The 26084-nt window shown below is 37.2% G+C and overlaps 1 protein-coding gene across 6 annotated transcripts in view; it reads left to right on the top strand.

The window, feature by feature from the left end:
* The window catches only part of NCOA7 (nuclear receptor coactivator 7), a 172098-nt gene that overhangs the window by 70205 nt on the left and 75809 nt on the right, over positions 1–26084 (top strand). For all 6 annotated transcript variants that reach the window (XM_074397511.1, XM_074397512.1, XM_003932388.4 and 3 more), the window contains one exon: positions 11784–12004. In XM_074397511.1, the coding sequence (XP_074253612.1) occupies positions 11784–12004 (221 nt within the window). The remainder of the gene's footprint in view (positions 1–11783; positions 12005–26084) is intronic.

Raw genomic sequence — 26084 nt, 5'->3', positions numbered from 1 at the left:
AGACAACAGATGCTGGAGAGGATGTGGAGAAATAGGAACACTTTTACACTGTTGGTGGGAGTGTAAATTAGTGCAACCATTGTGGAAGACAGTGTGGCGATTCCTTAAGGATCTAAAAATAGAAATTCCATTTGACCCAGCAATCCCATTACTGGGTATATATCCAAAGGATTATAAATCGTTCTGTTTTAAAGACACATGCACACGTATGTTCATTGTGGCACTGTTTACAATAGCAAAGACCTGGAACCAACCCAAATGCCCATCGATGATAGACTGGACAAGGAAAACGTGACACATACACCATGGAATACTATGCAGCCATAAAAAAGCGATGAGTTTGTGTCCTTTGTAGGGACTTGGATGAATCTGAAATCCATCATTCTCAGCAAATGGACACAAGAACAGAAAGTCAAACACTGCATGTTCTCACTCATAGGCGGGTGTTGAACAGTGAGAACACATTGGACACAGGGAGTGGGGGCATCACACACTGGGGTCTGTTGCAGGTATCGGGAAGGGACAGTATGGGATAGGGAGGTTGGGGAGGGATGATGTGGATAAATGCCAGATGTAGGTGACCAGGAGATGGAGGCAGTAAACCACATTGCCAGGTAGGTACCTATGCAACAATCCTGCATATTCTGCACATGTACCCCAGAATCTAAAGTGCAATTATACACACACACACACACACACACACACACACACACACAAATCGATGCCTGAATCTGTGGCATTGGATGCCTGAATCTGTGGCATTTTTGAGTTTGTGCTTGCTTGAGATTCTTTTCAAGATACTATGCTTTGTGTTTGACTAAAATATATTCGAGAAAAGAACCATTTTCTGTTCTTCTGGAATCATGTCATTGTAATGTATTGCTGTTGTAGCAAAATATATGTGTCACTAAAGTATGCCAATGCTGCTTTGTATAAGATTCATTGAGTAGCCAGAGAATACAGTTCATTTTGAATAAAAAAATTTCTAAATAATAGTAAGTTTTCTTTACTAAGGAGTTCTAGCAAAATTTTTAAAAATATATTTTGGAAGATTTCCTTGGCTTTGTAAGGGATTATAACAGCTTTGTGTAAGCAATTATAAACAGTGATTACTGATTTTAGTGCAGATCTAAGTAATTAGATATGAAAATGAGACTTAACTCTAGAAATCCTACCTGTTAAAATTTTCCTTCCAATACCCCACCTCCAAGAGGCTGTTTTGAAGTCATCCAACATAAATTAAGTATTCACATCTGTAATATTCTCCTTGCAGATTTCAGGGTAGTCCTGAATAAACCTTTTTGCTTTAGCTTTAGAAATTTGTTTATTACTAGTCACTGCCGACAGTGAATTTTTTCAAGTAGCATCGACAATAAATTGAATAGGGATCGTAATGATTTAGACATAGACACTGAGACACTAATGTGAAATGATGCTCAGTTTACAATTATTTGTAACATAAAAGCTAAATTAGTCAGTGTGATAGACTGAATAATGACCCCCAAATATAGCCAGTTCCTAATCCCTGGTACCTGAGAATGTTACCTTTTATGCCAAAAGAGGTATTTCAGATATGATTAAGGACCTTGAGATAGAGAGATTAACTTGGATTATCTGGATGGGTCCTATATACAATCATAAGTGTCCACATAAGAGGGAGATTTGACTACAGAGAAGGCAGTGTGCTGTGCAGCTGGCTTTGAAAATGGAGGAAGGGGCTACCAGGATTCTAGCTCTAGAAGCTGGAAAAAGCAAGGAAAATCTCTCATGGGGAGGATGGCTTGTGGACATTGATTTCAGTCTGGTGAGTCTGATTTTAGACTTCTGACCTCCAGAATTATAAGAAAATAAATGTGTGTCAAGTTACCAAGTTTGTGGTAATTTGGTACAGCAGCCATAGGTAATTAATACATCCAGTCAGTTTAACTATGTTAAATAAGCTATGTGCATAATATCATTGTAAATCAAAAGAGAATCAGCAACTTCCAAATACTTTTTTTAGGTTTCTATTTGCTGAATTTGATTAACTTCTGAGTTGCAGTGTTTGTCAGCTTATTCTTGGTTGATAAGTAGTAAAATTCCTAATATTTAAATATATTTGTAGGACTTTGTTGGTAACTCTTAGCACAACACAATTCTCTTATTACCTGGAGCCAGTTCCCTTTTCTGGTTCCCTTCCTTAGTTTATAGCAGAGATATATATTACCGTTGTCTGTACCATCAATTTCTCTAAATTAGTTTTAGGCTCTGACTCAGCATTCTGACTTTTAGAAAAGGGGACCAAATTCTCACGGAGGGCAATGTATACATTCAACAAAAGCCTGTTTTGTTTTATAAATACAATGTAGACATTTTACACAATATGCATCCATTTTGCAGCAGTGTCATTGTGATCCTGGTACTGGGAGGTACTTACAAGCTTTTCTGAAATGTCCCAGCCCAAGGCACCTCTGAAAGAGTGAGAATTTGGTTTTGTCCATTTTTGGCCCCTGCTCATTGGTTACAAGAGTCTTCTAAGACCTGCTGACCCACCACTGTTTTAATAGTACAAGGAAATCCTAGAAAAGGAAAATTGAATTGTTATGGTTTCCTCTGATTGGCATTCTGTTGATGTGTCTTTATTAGAATGTGGTTGTTCTTTGAGGCTGGGGAAATGCCATTGTGTGTGTGCGTACCCATCTGAAGGATGTATTGCTAGTTATTGAACACAAAGCCAAAGGATCTCTTTTCCTAACTGTGTTGGTTCTTTGAAGCTGGAGTATTTTCATTTTAACTAATGAATTTCAGTTTTAGAAATGGGAAGAATCTCATCACAATTAGAAAAAAGGGAAAAAAAGAATGCATGTCTTCAGGGCTGACACTAGAATCAGGAACATCCACAGGTTTTTCCAGGGATTACTCTTAAATTTTTGTTTTTATGTGGCCATAATTTCAAGAGAAAATTTTCTTCAAGTGAGTTAACTGTTTTTATCCCTTTGACTTTAAATTTGACTCAATTTTGGCATGTAATGTATCGTCAGTGTTTCAGTGGAAATGGAAAACTATGAAATGACGAAATGGAGTTCAAAAAGTGATGTTCTTCTAGAAATAATAAGTGGCTTTGTATTGGTGACTAAATTCATAACAGAGTTAAATACAATTAATATTTATGTAGAGTGAGAAAAAAGACATGAACATGCATTAATAACTGGCATTTGTCATATACCGTCTTTGTTGTATTAAATATGTTGTGCTTAATATGTTCTCTCATTTACTTGGATTCTTAGAAACCCCCAAGTAAGAATAACAGCATCAGCACAACAAATTGTAACATTTGGTTATTGAGCTCTTCCTGGGACAAGGCACAGATTGTGTTTAATAGTAAAGTAAGCTTTCTGTGTACCATTCCTTTAATCATCATTAAAAACTCATCAGAGGCTATTAGTTTTATGTCAAGAACGACAAACCTGAGGCTTAGATTTAGTAACTCACCAAAGGAACAAGAAGATCCAAACACAAATGTTTCTGCTCAAAGACCTGAGCTCATTCCATTGTCGGGGGTGGTAAAAGTTAGAATTAGACAACCAGGAAAAAACAGCTTAGGCTCTGAAGGTCAGAGCAGTACAGTGACAAAGTTGCAGCCAGAACAGCCAAAAACAAGAACCAAGAGAAGGTCCCTTGAGGGAGACAGACCAGCTCTATCTGATTAAAAAAAAAATGATGTGAGATTGCAGTCCAGGAATTTACTGAGATAGCTGCACTCGGGAAAAAGAATGAACCACTAAACAAGAGTTAGCAAAATGTTGCCATAGCTGCAGATATTAAATTTTGTTGTTAGCCTTATTTTACAAAAGTTATATATGCTTTCCATACAAAAGATTGAACACCACCGTATTATTCACATGTAAGTAAAAGTTCTTCTCTCCCCACTCATTGACCAACCTTTTTCTCATACATCCAACAAACCTATATACATACATATCTATGTGTATATAGTTGGTCTTGGGGAATTCTTTTTTTTGTTGTTGTTTTTTCCATAGAAATGGAGTCATGCTACGATACTGTTTTACATCTTTTTTTTTTTTTTTATGAAATAATGCTATAGCTACGTATTTTACATTAGTACTCTATTTCCCCACAGAAGTCATTTTAAGGAGAAATTTTGTATTAAAGAAGACTTTCATGGGTCTGCCCTCATGGTTGGTCAATTTTAATATTTTCTACTTTTCTGCCTGGAGCTATTAGCCCCAAATCATGGAGCAGTGTTTTGTTGTTGTTCTTGGTTTGGTTTTGGTTGGTTTTTTGTTTGTTTTTATTTTTGCTTTTAATAGCCTTTGTAAATGAATGGGGTTCTGACTGTCTTGACCTCTGGACTTTTCCAGGGCTAGCAGTTCTGCAGTGGAAGGAAAATGTAATCAGATGTAAGACTTAGAGAAAACACAGGGAAGTGCAAGACTCTTGGGATGGTGGATGTTAAAAAATAGTTTTGTTTTGTTTTTTTTAAAATCAAAACAACTTTTAACACATTTCCTACTCTTCTCCACCAAGGACAAACTATTACCTTGAAAATCATGTTAGCCTTTTGCTTTTGTTTACTTAGAAGTCCCAGGAGGTTTATCGTATTTCCAAAGCAAGTTGCAGAGCTGATTACAGAGAAAGCCAAGCCCAGAACCCAAATCTGTGTTCAAATCTTTCTGTGAGTGTGCAATCCGTTGAAACCCACTAAATGTTTAGGCCCCCACGTAGTTTTTAGAATTTCCAGAGTCTAGTGGATTTTATCTTAAAGTCTAGATATACATATATGCCATAGCATACATTTAGAGGGGCTTCTGGGAGGCCCTGTGGCAGCTGGCTGTAACCTAGGCTTGTGAATTCCTGCTCCACAACTAAACTATGCCCTGTGACCTTGGGAAATGGCCTTTCTCTCCTTTTCTTATCTGTAGAATACAGATAAAACTGCCTACCTCATTGGGTTTTTGAGAATAGGCTAATATTTGTGAAGTACATAGCATGGTGCCTGGTTCCTTAGTCAACTTAGGAAGCTCTTTAAAGCTTGTCCTAAGTTTTTGAAAAGTAAAATTTAGTTTTAAAAATTTCACAACATTTATGTGTTAGTCTTTCTTACAGTAGGAGATTTCAAAGACTATTTAAAATATTCATAATATATATTATTGTACATGGTATAAAATCTAAAATGTACAAATTCACAAATTCACCACCACCCTGAGATAATAACCTTCTTTTTCTGGAAACTCTCATTGCCAGGTTTTTTTTGTTTGTTTTTTTTGGGGTGTGTGTGTGTGTGTGTGTGTGTGTGTGTTTGTGTGTGTGTGTGTGCATGCATCTGTGTACCCTTGTACACATGTATTCTGCATATACTCATTAATGTTTTAAATATTGTATCTTTGCCCTTCTCTTTAGTCTCTTGCAAATAGGACTATCTATAGCTGTAGGTCAATATCATCCAGTACTTTCTGTGATAATAGAAGTATTCTGTGTTGTGTGTTGTCCAATGGAGTAACCACTAGAACATGAGTCTAGAAATGTATTTCTTAACAACTGAATAAATTTAAATTTAATTTTAATTAAATGTAGTAACTATCGGTGACTGGCTGGTGGCCACCATATTGAACAGTGCCATATAAGGTATTTATATCTATGGTGCAGTTTTCAAAAACACATAGATCCCAAATTTTAAAATTAAGAACAAAGTCATATATAACTGAATTTTATATTAATTAAAGAAGTCTGTAGTTCAATACATTTTCAATTATGTGCAGCTAATATATTTTCTTTTAAAATCAAGTACCTTAAACGAGAGGATGGGAGTTTATTTTGGAAAACATGCTGCTAATCAGAGAAAGCTGTGAAATGGCATGTTTGTACGAGAGCAGATCTCAACCAAATTAGAACATAGGCTCATTTATCAATTTATTCAAGGAATATTTATCGAGTACCTAATGTGTGCCATGCAAGAAAGGAACTTGCCCAAGGCCCTGGCTTTGATTACTGCCAGTGCCCTGAACTCATTTCCTTTTGTAAAAGAAAAAGCTTCAGAAGAAAACCAGTTTTCATTCAGCTGCTACAAATGATTTCTTCAACAAGGGCATCCCACTCACTTCTATAGTCAGTCGGCTAACTCTGGGCTGGGACGGTAGTAGGGAAAGAGTGAAGTGTGTGTGCATTCTACAAGTGCCTACACCATTTTAATGTAAGAAAGCCAAGAGATTCCAGAATTAAAAAGCTCTTTAATATTCCATTATGGATGGATATAAATAAGAAACTGAGAATCCTGGTGTGGAGCCACATTGCCTCATTCGTCTGCCCTTGGGGAAGGTCTCCACAATGCAATTTGTCTGTTCTTTGGGCTTTTCCATTATGTTCCCCAAACAGTGATTGCTTCTTATGTTAGCATTGCATCTAAGTCTTATTCTTTTTCTGCACTTTGAAAATTTTCTGTTATGATATGTTTTGTTTTCATAATAAAAGAAGAAAAATAAATAATATTATAAAACTTAGTCCAGGCACAGAGATGATGAATACCTGACAAAGCAGAGATCGTGAAGAGAAGGTAAATTGGAGTGGGAAAGAGAGGATTAGGAGATAGAATTGACAAGGCCTGACTGTAATTTAAAATACCTGTCTTATGTAATTGTGATCTATTTTAAAGAAAGACCAATGCAAAATAAAGGCTTTGGGTTTTTTTTTTCCCACTTGTACTTACAGCAATTAAATCTTAAATGTGTTTCATTATTTTTCAGTCACTCATCATTTAAGATGATTTGCCACATGTATTTAGCCCACAGTATAAAATGTATATTTCGGGTCATGAAAAATGCTTAGATGAAGTAATAAGAGTTCATTTGTCTGCAAGACCTTTTTTTTTTTTTTTTTTTTTCAGTTTATCTTAAGTTAGCAATAACAAATCCTTACTGTGAAACTATCTTACCAAGATAGATACTGATGGGAAAAAAAAAAGGACTAAAAGATTAAAGCCCTGAAAAGGAATGTTTGAACATTAACTATACCACATTCCTCAGGTTGGCAGTTATTCCCCTTTGCAAAAAGTGTTAGAAATATATCTCTATACTTGGAAGGAAGGAAGGATTTTACAGAGGACTTCCAGAAACACATCTGATTTTCAGTTGCAAGATCAGAATGTTCTAGTTATATTGATAACCTCCAGAGAAAAGTCTCGTGAGTATTCTAGTCAAAACAAAAGAGTTATCTGATTGTAGAAGTTCTAAGGTATTAAATTGTACTCTACTGTTAAACAACTTTGGGATTGCTATTTTGTAGCTTTTTTTCTGAAGTAACAATTGTGTTTGACTGTATGTGATGACAGTAATTGTGTAGAAGAGGGAGAAAAAGAATAAAGCAATGTATGCCATTTTGTTATTTCCCTGTGTGAAAACAAGTCTCTAATGAGATGTCCTCAAACAGTGCTGCTGTTCACCAAAGCACATGCCCCAGATCTGAGTGAGTTTAATTATCGTGGGGACAGTGAAATGAGGGCATTTAAATAAACTTAAAGTGGAAAAAGTCAGAAGATTGAGAAGCAGCGTGTCTCAGGCTGCATAGAACTAATGTTGATATTTGACATCTCTTTTCCCTAGAAGGAATCATCTTTGGAAGGAGGCAACAAGGTTCATCTCAAACATGTTTTTGATTAGCCAATACATCAGAATCAGCCCATCATTTTGGAGAAAGAAATCAGGTCTTTGCATAGATAAACGTCCCAATGTAAAAAGACAATCTCTGTGTCGTATCTAGATTGCTGTAGAATAATTTGAGTCTCACAAGGCTTTTGATCAGAGGAGAAATTTTGATCAAAAGAGAAATTGTTTTATTAGGGACATTATCTGGCATTTGCTAGAGCTGCCTACTCTTACCAGAAAAACAGGTTAAAATCTGAGGATAGAAAATAATATTTTAATGAAAGTAATTCCTTTTTATGAGTTTCCAATTGTTTGATTGGCGATTTTTGGTTATTTATTTATTATTAATTATATTATTATTTCAGTAGCTTTGGTGGTACAAGTGGTTTTTGGTTATGTGGGTGAATCCTATAGTGGTGGAGTCTGAAATTTCAGTGCACCGGTCAACTGAGTAATGTACATTGTACCCAATATGTAGTTTTTATCCCTCAGCCACCTCCTACCCTCCCCTGGTCCATTATTATACTATGTATGTTTTTGCATCTTCATAGCTTAGCTCCCACTTATAAGTGAGATCATGTGATACTTGATTCTTCCATTCCTAAGTTACTTCACTTAGAATAATGACCTCCATTTCCATCCAAGTTGCTGCAGAAGACATTATTTTGTTCTTTTCTCTGGCTGAGTAGTAGTCCATGGTGTATATAGACCACATTTTCTTTATCCACTCATTACTTGATGGGCACTTTGGTTTATTCCATATCTTTGCAATTGTGAATTGTGCTGCAATAAGCATACACATGCAGGTATCATTTCCGTATAATGGCTGCCTTTCCTTAGTAATGCGATTGCTGGATCAAATGGTTGATCTACTTTTATTTATTTGAGACAGAGTCTCGCTCTGTCACCAGGCGCCAGGCTGGAGTGCAGTGGCATGATCTTGGCTCACTGCAACCTCCTTCTCTCAGGTTCAAGCAATTCTCTTGCCTCAGCTTCCCAAGTAGCTGGGACTACAGGTGCGAGCCACCACACCCAGCTAATTTTTTGAATTTTGTAGTAGAGATGGGGTTTCACCATGTTGGTCAGGCTGGTCTTGAACTCTTGACCTCGTGATCTGCCCACCTTGGCCTCCCAAAGTGCTGGGATTACAGGCGTGAGCCACCGCACCTGGCCGATCTACTTTTATTTCTTTGAGAAATCACCATACTGCAAAGTTGTACTAATTTACATTCCCACCAGCAGTGTATACGTGTTCCCATTTCACCACATCCACACCAACATCTGTTGTTTTTTGACTTTTTAATAACAGGCATTCTGGCTAGAAGAAGGTAGTATTTCATTGTGGTTTTAATTTGCATCTCCCTGATGATTAGTGATGTAGAGCATTTTAAAGAATATGTGTATTGGGCATTGTATATATATATATTTTAAGAAATATCTATTCATGTCATTTGCCCACATTTAAATGGGATTATTCGCTTTTGTCTTGCTGATTGTTTGAGTACCTTGTAGATTCTGGATATTAGTCCTGTCAGATGCATAGTTTGTAAATATTTTCTCCCATTCTGTGGGTTGTCTGTTTACGCTCATGATTTGTTGTTGTTGTGTAGAAGTTTTTAGTTTAATTAGGTCCCATTTATTTATTTTTGTTTTTATTGCATTTGCTTTTAGGGTCTTAGTCATAATTCTTTGCCTAGGCCAGTGCCCAGAAGAGTTTTTACTAAGTTTTCTGCTAGAATTTTTATGGTTTCAGGTCTTAGAGTTGTCCTTAATTCATCTTGAGTTGATTTTTGTATATGGTGAGAGATAAGGGATGCAGTTTCATTGATCTATATGTAGCTATTCAGTTTTTCCAGCACCATTTATTGAATAGGGTTTCCTTTCCCCAATTTATGTTTCTGTATGCTTTGTTGAAGATAAGTTGGTTGTATTTGGCTTTGTTTCTGGGTTCTTTATTCTGTTCCACTGCAATGTCTATATATCTACATTTATACAGGTTACAAATACCATGCTGTTTTGGTAACTATAGCCTTGTATAATTTGAAGTCAGATAATGTGATGCCTTCAGATTTATTCTTTTTGCTTAGGATTGCTTTGGCTATTTGGGCTCTTTTTTGGTTCCACGTGTATTTTAAATTTATTTTTTCTAAATATGTGAAAAATGATGTTGGTATTTTGATAGGAATTGCATTGAATCTGTAGATTGCTTTGGGCAGTATGATCATTTTCACAATATTGATTCTTCTAGTCCATGAGTATGGGGTGCATTTTTATTTGTTTGTGTCATCTATGATTCCTTTCAGCAGTGTTTCATAATTTTCCTTATAGAGATATTTTTAGTTCTTCTTTCTTTCTTTCTTCCTTTCTTCTCTTATTTTCCCTGAGTTCTTGATTTGTCAGCTTGGTCATTGTTGCTGTATGGCATTGCTACTGATTTGTGTACATTGATTTTGTAACCTGAGACTTTACTGAATTTACCAAATCTAGGAGTCTTTTGGAGGAATCTTTAGGATTTTCTAGGTATATGATTATATAATTGGCAAGCAGAGATAGTTTGACTTCCTCTTTTCCATTTTAGATGCTCTTAATTTCTTTCTCTTGTCTGATCGCTCTGGCTAGGACTTCCAGTTTTAGTCTTTTAAACAAACATTAAAAGATAGCCAAACTAAAAGATGGGAAGTATATTCATCTACAACTTTTCTTCGGCTGTTCTGTCTCTTAAGCCATATACTAATTTATTAGCCAATGAATATCTAAGAACCTGACTGCTCAGTGTTCAGTAAATAGTAGCCTCGTTGAAACCTTGTGGGAATGTGGGACTTTTATCTCCAAAGCTGAATGTCTCATTTTTCTTACCATACTTAGTTGTCACGTCTTTACAATTGTATTAGGGGATATTTTACTATTTCTGTTTCTGTTTGTGTTATATGTTGACATACATTTTGTCAATTAATCCTAATAAAAGATTCTATTAGAGACCTAAGGTAGTACAATTATCACCATTTAAGATATAAGAAAACTCAGAGCCAAGGTTTGAAATTCCTAGCCTGACATCAGAGTTCTCTTAAGTGTTGTAGCCTCAGGGAAGGACCTCTCTACAGTGTCAGAATGATTTGTTCAGCATCACAGAGCAATGCAGTGTAATATTAAATTTCTCATTTTTCATGCCCTTATCCATCGCCCAACATCAAATTGGACACATGCTCAAGAGGGTGAAGGAAACCGAAATGCATAAGAGAAATCTAACTGTCCTTAGATACTTTCTATCTAGGCACAGGGAAAAGGGACATGATTTTGAAGTATGTATTTACATATATTAGAGGCCAAGGCCCTTGTTCTCAAAGCATTTAAATTCTGGTAAGGCAAGAACATTCTCAAGGACTATCAAGTACAGAGTGGCACATCAGTTAATTACAGAGTGATGTGTCAACTGAAAATATTTTGAGGTATTGGCTTTTAGTGAATTATGATAAACTTTATCTCTTACACATCTATGACTCAGGATAAAGAATTTGTAACATCAAATATATAAACTAATAATCAATTAGCTATCAGTAATCATAATGAAAGTCATGGCTTGTCATTATGGCATTTTCTGTCTTAGGAAATGCAGCTCTTCATTACTATTGCCATATGTTTAAAGGAAAAGAATTACTTGGATGTGATCCAGTTCACACCTTACCAAAACCTTATACTCAGTATTTGAGCCAATTACAGAGGACTTGTTTTTACAAATGTGCTTGCCCATCAGTCCAAAAGTACCACTGAAACCAGAAACGTTTTCTTAAAATATAATCTTCCAAAATAGCATTCTAGTAGCATAATCATCTATTGTAATTTTTAAAAATACTCAACATTTCATGACTATGGAGGAATCTCATTTTTCCTCAGGCCTAGGGCACTTCTCAATAATTTTGTGAGATACTGGATTGACTATCAAGTTGAAGAAAGGCCACAGATCTCCATGTAAGAATTTGTAAGTGACTAGAAAAGAAAAAAGAACAATAAATGTAATGAACCGTGTTATAACCAAAGTGTTTTCTGTTTGAGTTCATTAGTTTTCAAAGCCCAGCAGCATGAAATTAATATGATTTCTACCAGCAAATTATCTCTCCACTGTCTTTTCTTTTTTCCCCTCTTTCCTAGATTGAAAAAGAAAAAACAAGCCAAACAAAATGCAGAGGCAGCCTCAGCTATAGCTACAAGGACTCATACTGGGAAGGAAGATGCTAATACAGTAGTTTTAGAGCAAGCCAAGTGCAACATTGCTGTGGAAGAAGAATATATTACTGATGAGAAAAAAAAGAGAAAAAGTAATCAGTTAAAGGAGATCAGGCGTACAGAACTAAAGAGATATTATAGCATTGGTGAGTATTCCTGGCATTACTGCAGTATTTTCATTTTAAAAATCTGTAAGAATGTTTAAAAGACTATCACTTGTGATTGATCATAATAATGGTAACAGTTTATGGAGCAGTTGCTATGTGCCCCAGGCCCTTGCTTTATATACATAATCTTGTGTAAGAGGATCACACTAGAATAATGTCTCATTTAAATTTGTGTTCCCAGCATTTAGTACAGTGCCCAGCATGTATTGTGTGTTCATAAACTTTTATCTAATGAAGAGTCACTTTCTCTAGATGAGAAATATTTTTCTTAATATATGTAGACATATTCATAAATATGCCAATAGAAATGCATGTACTTTTTGGCATTTGCTGGGCAGTAGCAAATGGAGGAGAAAGAGACATGGCCTAGCATCTGTCAGTTTAAAAAAAATAACACTTGGGAGTTTTTTGGTTTTGTTTTTATGTTTTTTTGTTTTTGAGACGGAGTCTCGCTTTGTCGTCTAGGCTGATGTGCAATGGCATAGTCTCGGCTCACTGCAACCTCCGCCACTCGGGTTCAAGTGATTCTCCTGCCTTAGCCTCCTGAGTAACTGGGATTACAGGTGCTCACCACCATAACTGGCCAATTTTTTGTATTTTAATAAAGACAGAGTTTCACCATGTTGACCGGGTTGGTCTTGAACTCCTGACCTCAGACACTTGAGAGTCTTAAAGGGAATCTTGAAGTGAGTCCATGGTGTTATATAGTTTCTCAGAATAACCCTTGCATCTAAAACTAGATTCACAGAAGTGGCATACCTAGCTTGACTTGAACCATCCATCTCATACCTACTGTTCAATCATATACACACATGGATTTTGTTTCAAAGCGAATGCAAATAAATGAAACAGATTAAGAGTACCAGGAATCAGAACTTGGCGTGGCATACAGATTATTGCATACTTGAATTGCTAGGAAAGGGAGAAAAACTGAGGGCAGTCTCTGAGAACGTACTGCAGATAGGGTGAATGAAATGTGGTCTTGAAGCAGAGCAATGCCACTTATTCTGGGGCACCCTCAACTTGGTCCTAGTTAATGCCAAAATTACAGGAAGACTTGTGTTTATGTCTCCATGTTTAATGTAATATTCCAACAGTGTTGGAAGACATATGGTGTGGCATACAGGTCGTGACATACTTGAGATTGCTAGGAAAGGGAGAGAAAGTGGAGGGCAGGTACTGAGAACATGCTGCAAATATGGTGAATGAGATCTGGTCTTGTCGCAGAGCAATGAATCTTGTTCTGGGGTGCCCTCAACTTGGTCCTAGTTAATGCCAAAGTTACAGAGAGACATACCTTGTATCCATGTTTAATGTAACCTTCCAACAGTGTTCAAAGATAAAAGGGACTACCCTTGAAGTAGTAGTAAGTGCTGCATTGCTGACGTTGCCAGCATACAGGCAGGTGAGCTATCAGCAGCCGAAAGCATGTGGTATGTAGCTTTACCGTGAGCTAAGATGATTGTATAATGTATTACATGTCTTAATGGATGCTTTTAATCTCAAAGCCATTCAATATTTCATAAAAGCTGTAACTGTCAACCTATGGAAAGATACTTCTGTTATTAATAAACTTCCTCTTAAAATGTAAAATATTAAATATTATCCCTTATTTCCAAAAAGAGGAAGAGGATTAAGGAAAATTGCATTTCATATCTTTCGTTTGCTTGTTTTGATATTCGATCTTGCACTGTCACCTAGGCTAGAGTGCAGTGGTAGGATCATAGCTCTCTGCAACCTCCAACTTCTGGGCTCGAGCAATCCTCCTGCTTCAATCTCCTGAGTAGCTGGGATTACAGGCACATGACACCATACCCAGGTCTGTGGGTTCACACTATAAAACTGGTATTAAGCTTCTGGCCTCGAGCAGTCCTCCTGCCTCAAAGTTCTACCCTCCAGCAATCCTGGTTGCCTTGCCTTCCAAAGCTTGTGTGTGTGTGTGTGTGTGTGTGCGTGTGTGTGTGTGTGTGTGTGTGTGTATTTTTAAATACCGAGTCTTGCTTGGTTGCCCAGGCCTGGAGTGCCATAGAACAGTCTCAGCTCACTGCAACCTCTGCCTCTGGGGTTCAAGCAGTTCTCCTGAGTAGGTGGGATTACAGTTGTGAGCCACTGTGCCCACCCCCAAAGCATATTCTTTTTTTTTTTTTTGGTGGGGGGGGGATGGAGTCTCTCTCTGTTGCCAGGCTAGAGTGCAGTGGCATGATCTCGGCTCACTGCAACCTCTGCCTCCTGGTTTCAAGCAATTGCCCTGCCTCAGCCTCTTGAGTAGCTGGGACTACAGGCACATGACACCATGCCCAGGTAATTTTTGTATTATATATATATATATATATTTTAGTAGAGATGGGTTTTTACCATGTTGGTCAGGATAGTCTCCATCCCCTGACCTCATGATCGACCCACCTCGGCCTTCCAAAGTGCTGGGATTACAGGCATGAGCTACTGTGCCCAGCCCACCCTACCCCCAACTTTTAAAATGATTTCTTGCTGTATTAGCCTTTTTATGTGTTATACTCTGTTGCATGTGTAATGCTGAATCTGAAACAATGCCCTTCACTCTATACCTGACTGACTTTTACTTAACTAACAGAACCAGCTCAGTCATCATTTCTTCCAGAAGCCCTCCCTGTCCCTGTCCAGGTTAGACTTCTTTCTGCATTGTTATCGTGGATGTATTTGATTACTTATGTACAGACTGGAGTGACTTAGACCCTAGAATAGTCGCTTTGTGTAGTGTCTTCAGCATGACAGGTGTTCTTTAAGTGTGCATTGAAAGGAATAATTAATACATAGATAAATGCTCTGTTTTTAATTGAGTTTCAAGAAAATTCTGGAAGGACATAGGTACTAGTGTAGTCATTGGGTCAGAAGTATCCTGTGATTTTATTTGGTAGCAATAAGTAAAGAAATGTGACCAGGCTCGGTAATTCACACCTGTAATCTCAGCACTTTGGGAGACTGAGGTAGAGGGATCTCTTGAGGCCAGGAGATCAAAGCCAACTCTGGCAACATACAAGATCCTATCTCTACAAAAAATAAATTAGCCAGGTATAGTGGCACATGCCTGTAGTCCCAGCTACTTGGGATGCTAAGGTGAGAGAATCACTTGAGCCCAGGAGTTGGAGGGTGCACAGCTCTACTGCACTCCAGGCTGAGTGGCAGAGTGAGACACTGACTGTAAAAAACAAAGAAACAAAGACAAAGAAATGCCATTCTAACTTACCATCTCTCAAGAATGACAATGATAGCAACCGGTTTGGAGGTTTGAGGCATTTCCTCAGGAGAACCCAGTGCTTAGATAAAACCTCTAGGTGGAATTCCAGGGCTCCTTGACCCTTTCCAAATTTGACTACAGGTGACAAACTCATCTTGGCAGGTTTGCTGGCTCTCCCAGCATCTGACCTGGCGTGTTTCTCTCAGTCCCATCCCAAAGGGTTGTTCTCTGCCACTAGATGGAGCATCAGACCTCAAGTCAAGAGCATCCCAGTTCACTGCTGCTTTCGGTGGCTCTGGTCTGGGAGGGAAGAGAAGACTTGAAAATGGGAGGATCTCGCTGGCTTGCTAAGGATTTGGGATTTACCTTGTAGTCAGTGAGGAGTCATTGGAGGCGAAGGTCAACAGAAAAGGAAATTCTCTTCTTTTTGTTTGCTCTACATTTAGTTTTTCATTAACTCTGCGATGAATCTAACATGAAGAAGGCAGGCTGTGCTGATCTGAGACTAGGGCTTAGGGGAAGGGGCACACTGAAGGGGCACATAGCAACATTTGATGATCAGTGTAGTGCATGAGGGAGAAAAAGAATAGAGTAAAAAACCGACAGACTAGGAAGCTTAAGAAGGAAGGAGGAAGATAATGAATTTATCTTTGGAATTTATGTTTGGAGATGTTTTTGAGGTGCCAGGTAGATTTGTCTAAAGAAGCCTAGATTTCAGGTGACGGGCCTGCAAATTGTTACTTACAGGTGTCAGAGGAATCCACATATGTAAAACAGAAGTTATCCAGTGAATACACAGAGAGCCAAAATGAAAAGTTAATGGACAACAAATAATAATGAATGTATGTAGCAAAAGACTAGGAGGATATATAACAATATGTTGATAGTTGTTTTCTCTGGTTACAGAAATTGCAAGGCAGTTTTTTTGCATATTGCACATAGTAAAGTTATTTTTAATATTAATCAGAAAATAAGGAGAATTGAAAATAAAGTAAAAGTAAGGACTTTGCAGAAAACAAAAGCATTAGACAAATGTAAAGTTCTATAAGCAATATATAATAAAGTCATTACTTTCTGTAGGTATCTAGTCCACATCTGTAACATGATCTGTCTGATTTAAAGAAGTGTATTTTGACAAAATTAGTGTATTTTGTAAAATTAGTTTTATCTGTGCCTCACTTAATCCTTGGGTAATAATTCATTGCTATCTACTGACACTTAGGAAAACAGAACAGTTAAGATACTAATAAAGGATGCTTTGGAAAGTTTGAGTCACTAGAATTGCCTCATTATAACAACATGGTGCCGATTCTAAAAATGTTTTGTTTTTGAGAGGGGAGTATGAGAAAGGAAGCAGAGTGATTACATTGAGGCAGATGGCATCAGATAAATCTAGATCCAATATCTAACACAGCACCTGGCACACAGTGAGCACCAAAAACACCTTCTAGAATGAGTGAACTGAGCCCTTCTGTGCTTTCATTTGTGTTTATTAATATATAGAGGAGTCCTTTTTCATTTGTTCTGTTTAGGTAAACCCTTAAGGAATTTTTGGTAATAATGGGTCTTATATTTTTCAAATTAGGTATTAAGTTAAATTTGACACATGTACCTTGGAATGTGTATATTAAAAGATATTTGGTCTGTATTATAATATCAAAATATATTAAATCGACATGAACTGTATCATAGGATACTTTTTTTTCTTTTTCTTTTTGTCAAGACAGAGTCTTGCTCTGTCGCTCAGGCTAGAGTGCAGTGGCACAATCAGCTCAATGCAACCTCTACCTCCCAGGTTCAAGTGATTCTTATGCCTCAGCATCCCAAGTAAATGAGATTACAGGCACGCACCACCACACCCAGCTAATGTTTATATTTTTAGTAGAGACTGGGTTTTACCATGTTGGCCAGGGTGGTCTCGAACTCCTGGCCTCAAGTGATCCACCCATCTCACCCTCCCAAAGTGCTGGGATTACAGGCATGAGCCACAGCACCCAGCCCAGATTTTTTTTTTTTTAAAGAATTTATTGTTTCTTAATCTTAGAATAGTGAACATCTTTGCTTCTAAGAATATGGAGATAGGAAACAAAATTTTACAAATATGGGTAACATTTCAGTGTATGGAAGTTCTTCATTTGAAACATAGCTGTGCAGCCATAAGATTGGAGAGAGATGGACACATTTTATAAATAAGGGGGAACAAGACTAAGTTGGAATAAAATAAAATATTATGATTATGTAATATTTTAATATAAAAGGTGAATACCAAGATCTTGGATAGTGAAGTCGAATTTTAAGAAAATTGCACTTGGGAGGTCATTATAACAAATGTGAAAGACTTAATAAGAGAACAAAGCTCGTTTTGTGATTATCATAGTCAAAGATTTATTTAAAGAGAACCTCTGCAGTTCAAAGAATGAATTTAGCTTTCAGTAAAAAATCTATAATGTCTATATTAATCATTTCAAATTTTACTTTTTCCTCTTAAACTCAAAATAAACCTAAGAAAATAATAAACGAAATCCTCTACTTTTGCTATCTGTTTTTGTTTTTTATGACAACATGGAAGTAACAGACTACTAAGTTACTTCCCACAAAGAACCCAACACTTTTCCATACACAGGTTACTTTTTCTTAATTTTTTTTTCTAACTACATGTGTGAAGATCTTATATCCATCATTTGTCTTTGTTTTACATGGCAAGTTCAGAAAGCCAAGGTTATGTTACATTTGATAAACTTTCAAACATAAACAGGTCAAGCCACAAACGTCTAATAGCATTGCTTTTCTGTTCAAAAGTAATGATCATCCTAGTACTTTAGATCTTAACACATCAAAGAATACAGGTTTAAAATGGACTTCCATGTGGAAAAAGGATGCCAAGAATCCAATTAATATATATTTTTTAATCAAGCAGAATGGGCTTAAGGGATTTGGGTCTAAAATAAATGGAAATAATTTGGATGAAAATAGTTAGGCCTGTGCTTCTTGGGACCATCAATGAAGTCAGATTCGTGTTTTTGTGACACACCTGGGTGGTGAGAGGACAAACCTGAGGTGTGCCCCCAGAATGCATGCAGCGTGGCTGAAGGAATGAAAGTGATACGAGAAGATGACAGATACGGGAGGCGTGAATGAAGAGTCTGAGGATCCAAGGTGTTCTTGGTGAAGGGACAGAACCATGGGAGTAGAAGCAGTCATCAAAGCTGGAATCATAGGAAAATGGTTTCATGAGCTAAAACTCATGCCTAAGCAGAGAAATCGAAAGAGCTTAGCTTACCTTAGTTAGGCAGAATTATGGGGAAAACTCCGTCCTCTGAATAACTGTAGCAAATGTTTACAGGTCATAAATAAATGATAAAGAGAAGATCTTTTTAAAACATTATCTACAAAGGAGCAAAGAAAAAAGTTAATAACAGGCTTCTCCATAGTGGTGAATGCCAGAGGAATTAAAATCTCTTCAGACTTGTGAGGTAAAAGTTGTTTCTCAAGGTCAAAGACAAGACATTCTCAGGCACAGAAGGACTCAGGAAAGATACCGTTTGTGTCATAGATTACCTTAAACAATTTGTGAACAAATTAGGTCATTTTGGCAGTGCCCGAGTGAATGGGACTTTTGCCATTGTGGACTTCAGTGGACTGTTGTTGCTCTTTTTTTCTCTCTTCTGTTTTTAACCCTATCACTTTTCCATTCACACCGTTTGCAAAAACTACTTTACTTGCAGCTCTAGGCGTGGTGGCTCATGCCTGTAATCCCAGCACTTTGGGAGACCAAGACAGATCACCTGATCAAGACCAGCCTGGCCAACATGGTGAAACCCTGTCTGTACTAAAAATACAAAAAAATTAGCTGGATCTGTGATGCATACCTGTGGTCCCAGCTATTTGGGAGGGTGAGGCAAGAAAACCGCTTGAATCCAGGAAGCAGTGAGCCAACATCGCACCACTGCACTCCAGCCTGGGGGACAGAGTAAGACTCTGTCTCAAAAAACAAAACAAAACAAAACAAAAACTATTTAACTCAAAATATTAAAAATACGGTAAACCATGTCCTATAGAAAATTGTTCCTGAAGGGGAAAGGAATTTAGAATCTAGAAATCAGAGTTATATTTCCTTAGAAATTCCAGTAGTTAGGGAGTATAAATATCCACAATGAAGTAGCTGTAAAACAAACACCCCTGAGTTCACCTGTGATGGCACCAGCTTTGTTTCAAGGGACACTCCTCTCCTGACCTCTCATAGTCCCAGCACTCTGATTAACACAGTATTTTATAACCCATTCTTGTCATTGTTGGAACAAAAAGGTACAATCTCTGTACACAGCAACCATATCTTAACAAGCCTGTTGTCCTGCATATGAGCTTGAACTCAGAGTTTAGTTCCATTATAATCGTAGTGGTCTGTATAATGCAAATCTCATACCCTATTTAGTCAGTCTTATTATAATCATTTGCATTATGAAAAATCTTATTGTAAGAGAAATCCCCAAATATGGTTCAGGCTCAGAGGAAGACAGCAGATAAACTAAGTACAGTCAGTGGTTTTAAGCTTTGAAAAATCAAATTAGAAGTAAACTAGAAAGGATAAAAGAGTAAAAATACTCTAATTCTGACTTTGTTTAGGCTGCTTGATCCACAAAATACCATATACTGGGTGGCTTATAAATGACAGAAATGTATTTCTAACAGTTCTGGAGGCTGGAAAGTCCAAGATCAGGGCACTGGCAAATTTGTAGTCTGTTGAGAGCCCATATCCTCATACACCACCATCCTGTCACTCTGGGCTCACATGGTAGAAGGGTGAGGGGTCTTTGGCCTCTCGTCTAAGAGCAATCCCATTCACGAGGGTACGGTCTCAAGATGACCTCATCACCTCTCAGTGGCCCCTTTTTCTAATACTACATACTTGTGGGTGAGGATTTCAACTTGTGAATTTTAGGGGGACATAACAACATTCAAATCTTAGCAAATACATTGATGCTTATGGTCAGGGTTTTTTTTTTTTTTTTTTTTGAGGACAGTTTGGCCATTTTTATCAAGAATCTTTTCGTATACTCTTTGACCCAGCAATTCCGGTTTTCTGTTTTTTAGAGACGGAGTTTTGCTCTCGTTGCCCAGACTGGAGTACAGTGGCACAGTCTCGGCTCACTGCAACCTCTGCCTCCCAGTTTCAAGCAATTTTCCTGCCTCAGCCTCCCAAGTAGCTGGGACTACAGCATGTGCCACCACGTCCAGCTAATTTTTGTATTTTTTGTAATAGAGATGGGGCTTCACCATGTTGGCCCAGATAGTCTCGATCTCTTGACCTCGTGATATGCCCGCCTTGGCCTCCCAAAGTGCTGGGATTACAGGCATGAGCCACTGCACCCGGCCAACAATTCTGTTTTAAGAAATTCATCCTAAGCAAACAGTCATGGACATATTAGAAGATTTAACTGCAGTTACTATCATTGCATTGTTTAAAATACCAGGAAAATGAAAAAAAAAAAAAAAACACACAAATGATATAAAATGGAATGCTATGTGCCATTTTAAAATGAAATAGAAAAACAATTAATGATATGGGAAATTTCCACAAAACACTACAGTAAAAAAATGGGTTGACAATAGTTACTGATTATGATTCCATTTTTGTTTAAAAAAATAATTCGCCTGCATACATATAAAAAGGTATGGAGAGTTTCTAGAAGTATATTCACCAGAATGCAAACACTGGCCTTTCTAGTGGGAGGGAAAATGGATGACCTTGGTTTATTTTATTTTATTTATTTGTGTTTTTAAATGACTGCTGTGGTCTAAATATTTGTGTCTCCCTTACCCACCCCCAAATTTATATGTTGAAATCCTATTCCCCAAGGTGATAGTATCAGGAGTGGGACCTTTGGGAAGTAATGAGGCCATATGGGTGGGACCTCATGATTGGGATTAGTGTTCTTAGAAAAGAGACTTTAGAGAGCTGCCTGGTTGAGAATGTGCTGTCTGCGAACCAGAATCGGAAAATACGCTGAGATTGCCAGTGCCTTGATCTTGGACTTCCCAGTGTCCAGAACTCTGGGAAATAAATTCCTGTTGTTTATAAACCACCAGTTAATGATGTTTTGTGACAGCAACCTGAATGTACTAAGACAATGACTGTATATAGTTTTGACTTCTGTGAAATTGGCTTTCATATTTTCTCTGTTTTCTTCTGAAGTGTTAATGTGCACAATTAGGTCCTTGATCCATTTATGAAAGAAAAAGCTATTTTTAAAAATATTTTGGAGGGTGGGAGAAAGGGTAAGAAGGAGAGGAGAAGCAACATCAGACATGAGGAAGGGCACAAAGAACTATTTTCATGAATATCCCCTTGTGTTAGATCCTTTATTTCAGTATTCAGTTTCAGACTCATGATGATCTGCTACAAAAAATGTAGCCCACTTTACAAATATAAAGACTGAGAAGCTGAGTAATTGGCCAGGGGTCTACTGTCGGCTGGCATGGAGCCAGGATTCATGTCCTGCCCTCTTTAGCACCAAAGCTTGAGGTTTTTTCCACACTCAAGGACGACGTTCTCCATGCTAAGTGCGGTAGTAGATTCTAGGGTAAAACATTTTATAAAATTGATAACTCCCCTGTGCTTTAAGCACTTGCATTCTAGATTTTACCACAGTATGACTCATTTTAGTCAAGGACTATGTTGCTTGTGACTTGCTTGAAGGAGGGAAAGTAACATTTACTGACATTTTTCTTTGTACCAGAAGTTAAAACAAATAGAGTTTATGTTGAGTATAGGGTTCGTTTTTCCCTGACACATCTTTTTTTAAATTTAATTGTAACAGCTTATACTTTAGGTTTTCCAGAAGTTTCTCTTAAAGTGCTTATTCAGTAGCAATATTGAATGTTTTAATTGTGCATTTTATAGCCAGGTCAGTAATTTGAGAACTATGGATCACCAATAGAGAAGATATTATTTCTTTTAAAAACTGTTTGTTTATTTTGTTTTTTAAAGACAAGATCTCACTTTGTTGTCCAGGCTGGAGTGTGGTGGTGCAATCATAGTTCACTTTAGCCTCAAACTCCTGGACTCAAGCAGTGTTCCCACCCCAGCCTCCCAAGTAGCTGGGGCTATAGGCATGTACCACCATACCTGGCTAATTATTTTTCTTTTTTCTTTTCTTTTCTTTCTTTCCTTTTCCTTTCTTTCCTTTTGACACAGTCCCCCCATCTTACTCAGGTCTTGAACTCTTGTCCTTAAGCAATCCTCCCACCTCAGCCTTCCAGTGTTCTGAGCCACTGCACCTGGCCAAGAGGATATTTCTTTCGGCAAATACAAGTGCTATATTTTCTTCAAAGACACAAAACTTTATTTTTTGATATTCAGTCTTGAAACTGCATTGATTCAAAAGTAGTCCAAATTTTTCTCCAAATCTTAGCCGTTATTCACTAGCTTCATTTAATTATAATTTGTAAAGTTCCTTGAGCCCTTACTATGCACATTGCAAAGTGCTTTTTCTGAATCACCTTATCAAATTCTTATGGCAACTCTTTGGGAATCGAGTAGCATCCCCATTTTGTGTACTGGGAGACTATATTTAAGTTACTTCTTCAAGGTTACTAGTGAGCAGATGCTAGTCCAGGACTCTCATTCACAGTCTATTCTGATGCTAAAAGCTTCCCTCCAATGTGAAGTTACGTGATATTTATGGGGAAAACCAGCCTCTTCTCATTTATAATGGTGCTTTTATTTTCATGAAATTTTTGTTTTTTGGTGATGTCACTGCAGTGTTTTAATTGCTGTGGCTTTATAATCATGTATTTCAACATCAGTAGAGTGTTCTTATCCTCACTTCTCTTTGAAAAGTAATTTTGAATAGTCTTATGTGTATATGCTTCTAGATAAACATGGTTATCAAATTGGAAAGAGTTCCATTGCCATAAAAATTATTTTTTATTTAAATTGCATTTTGACATTAATTTTTAAAAAGTTAAATATTTACTTACAGATGAGATTTCCTACTTAGAAATATTATATCCATTTAGACGCTTCAGTTAAGCATTTTAATTTTTTTATGTATCTTATCATTGTCTTGTTATATTTATTCCTATATGTTTTATAGTTTGATACCACTGTACCTGAAACTTTTCCAATTACATTTCTGTTACAAGTATAAAAAATTATTATATCTGGCCACCTTAGTGAACAATTTTATGAATTTTTGACATTTTCAGGATAAAATTGGTTCTTTAGGTAGACAATTATGTTATCTGCTTATGACCAAATTTTCATTTCTTTTAAATATTTTAAACTTTTCATCTGTTGCTTTGACTAGAGATTTCAGAACAAAGTTGGGTATAAACCATAAATTGGTATTAATAATGTTTTACTTTTAAAAAAATTACTTTGCTTTTGGTTTCTGATATAAGAGCTCATCTCAGTTTACACAGGTGTACTTTAGGAGAGGTTAGAACAGTGTTTAATTTTTCAAGAGACATTGAGCGTGTGGGTACCTGTAGCACATTCAAGCACAGAGATTGCCTTGTGGTGCTGTGCAAAGTAGCCTCTGATGAATGGCAGGGATTCCCTCTTTATCCTGTAATTTCCATTACGTTTGTAATGTTACTGCTTTTACCTCCACTACAAGGCTTTTTTCTTTATGACCTGAAATACTTGTGGTTTAGCCACACATTAGGTTCGCCTATGTTGTAATTTAGTGGATACCACTGAATTGATGGATACCATGCCCAGAAACCTTAAAAGCTTTGCTAGAATTGCTCTTAGGCACTTGCCTTTCCTAGCACAACTGGAACAAAAGAAAGGGGGTGGAGCTCATGCAGTGCTTGTGAGTATCTTTCCCCTTGCTCACCTGAAATATTTCTTCTAGAAAGCTGGGGGTAGGGCCTCACCAGTGCTGTGTCTAGGTAATAAGCCCACTACTGTAGACCTGGAATGACATCATGAAGTCATTCAGTTTTCATTCCTATGAAGAAATTCCTTTTCATATATACTCTTTAGCATTGCATTGCTTTTTCAGAAGCATATTTCTAGTGAATATCAGAATAACTAAAAATTCATCACTAAAGAAGTTCACTCCAAGTTTTCTAACAGTTGGAATTTTTTGTTGTTCCTTTTAAAAACAGAATAATGGCTGTTTAATTCGAGTGCTTTTTTAGCATGTATCAAAATGATCAGTTATTTTTTTCTCCTTTAAACAATTTTTTTTTTTTTTGAGATGGAGTCTTACTGTGTCATCCAGGCTGGAGTGCAGTGGCTCGATCTCATCTCACTGCAGCCTCCACCTTCCGGCTTCAAGTGTTTCTCCTGTCTCAGCCTCCCGAGTAGCTGGAACGACAGGTGTGTGCCACCGCACCCGGCTAATTTTTTTAATTTTAATTTTAATTTTTAGTAGAGACAGGGTTTCACCCTAATGGCCAGGCTGGCCTCTAACTCCTGACCTTAGGTGATCTGCCTGCTTCAGCCTCCCAAAGTGCTGGGATTACAGGTGTGAGCCACCCCACCTGGCCCCTTTAAACAATTTATAAAGCTCTATTATATTAATATTCTATCACTCTTGTGTTTCTGGATGAAACCTTTTAACTCATAGTTTATAATTGTTTTAACATACTGCTCTATTCAAATTGCTATTTACTTGTCTTGACTAAATTATTATTAATAACAATAGCATTTGTTAAGCATGTACTCTTTCCCAGGCTCTGAGATGAACGCTGCATCAATCAGCTTAATTTTCTCAACATTTCATTTTATAGATAAAGAAACTGATGCACACAGATTTCAGCTAACTTGCTTCACATCACACAGCTATGACAATGTGTCAGGGTTGCTAGTTAAACCAGCTCATTTTGACCCCTAAACCAAATTGTGATCAGGAAGGTAGTTGATGACATAAATGAAATGGTACGTGACTTGATTTTATAATTAATATCATCAGACTGCTTCAGCAATCATAGCTAAATACATCAGTTTTCATTATAGGTACATGCCTGTCATTGGAAACAGGGTCTCCTGTTCATAAATTAGGGTACCCCTTTCTCTGAAAAATCTGGAGAGACACAGACAATTTTTGCCTCTTTGAATTTCCCTCTTTTGGATGTTATAGAAACTATCCTCCCTCTTTAGCAGAGTCACTCATGGTCCTGTGCTGTCAGCCTCTTGAACCCCATTCAGATACTCTTATGATAGAAATAGATGGAGGGAAGAGCTGGTTGTTCATGGGTGAGTAAAAAAAGAAGGGGCACATAGTAAGCGTAGGCCCAGTGCAGAAGTGGAACTAATACAATTTAAAAACCTGATAATTTTCCAAAGCTCTATTTGTGCTTGTTCAGATACTTGTTAATAACAGAAAAAAAGGCTACATACTATCTTTTCTTCCCTTCCTGTATCTATGTAGAAATTATGGAATCAAGATCCAGGGAATTTACAGATATCTCTACAGTTTCTGTTTTTAAGCACAATAATCAATCATGTCCACTGTCCCGACTTTACCCAGTCCCCAGTGGCCTGTAATAGGAGCCAGATGCTCAGGTTTGAAGGACATTATGTATTGACTTGTTCTTGCTGGTTTTTCTCAGAACCAGCATATCTAGCCAGTTCTGCATTTCTTGACACTCTCCGCAGTCTTCCCCTGACCAGCATACTCAATGTCCACATCTCACATCACTACTTCAATACTCAGAAATCCCTTATTTGAATCTCAATTTCTTTTTTTTGTCTTTTCCCACAGATCTGTTCTCCATTTATGACAGGTAGACTGACCCCCTGAAGATGCCCGTTTTCCATTTCCCCAAACCTGTTAGTTTACATGGCAAAGGTGAATCAAGGCTGTAGATGGAACTGAGATTGCTAATGAA

This window comes from Saimiri boliviensis, chromosome 4 (genome assembly GCF_048565385.1).
Source record: "Saimiri boliviensis isolate mSaiBol1 chromosome 4, mSaiBol1.pri, whole genome shotgun sequence".
NCBI classification, from domain to species: domain Eukaryota; kingdom Metazoa; phylum Chordata; class Mammalia; order Primates; family Cebidae; genus Saimiri; species Saimiri boliviensis.
This window is presented reverse-complemented; position numbering and strand designations above follow the sequence as displayed.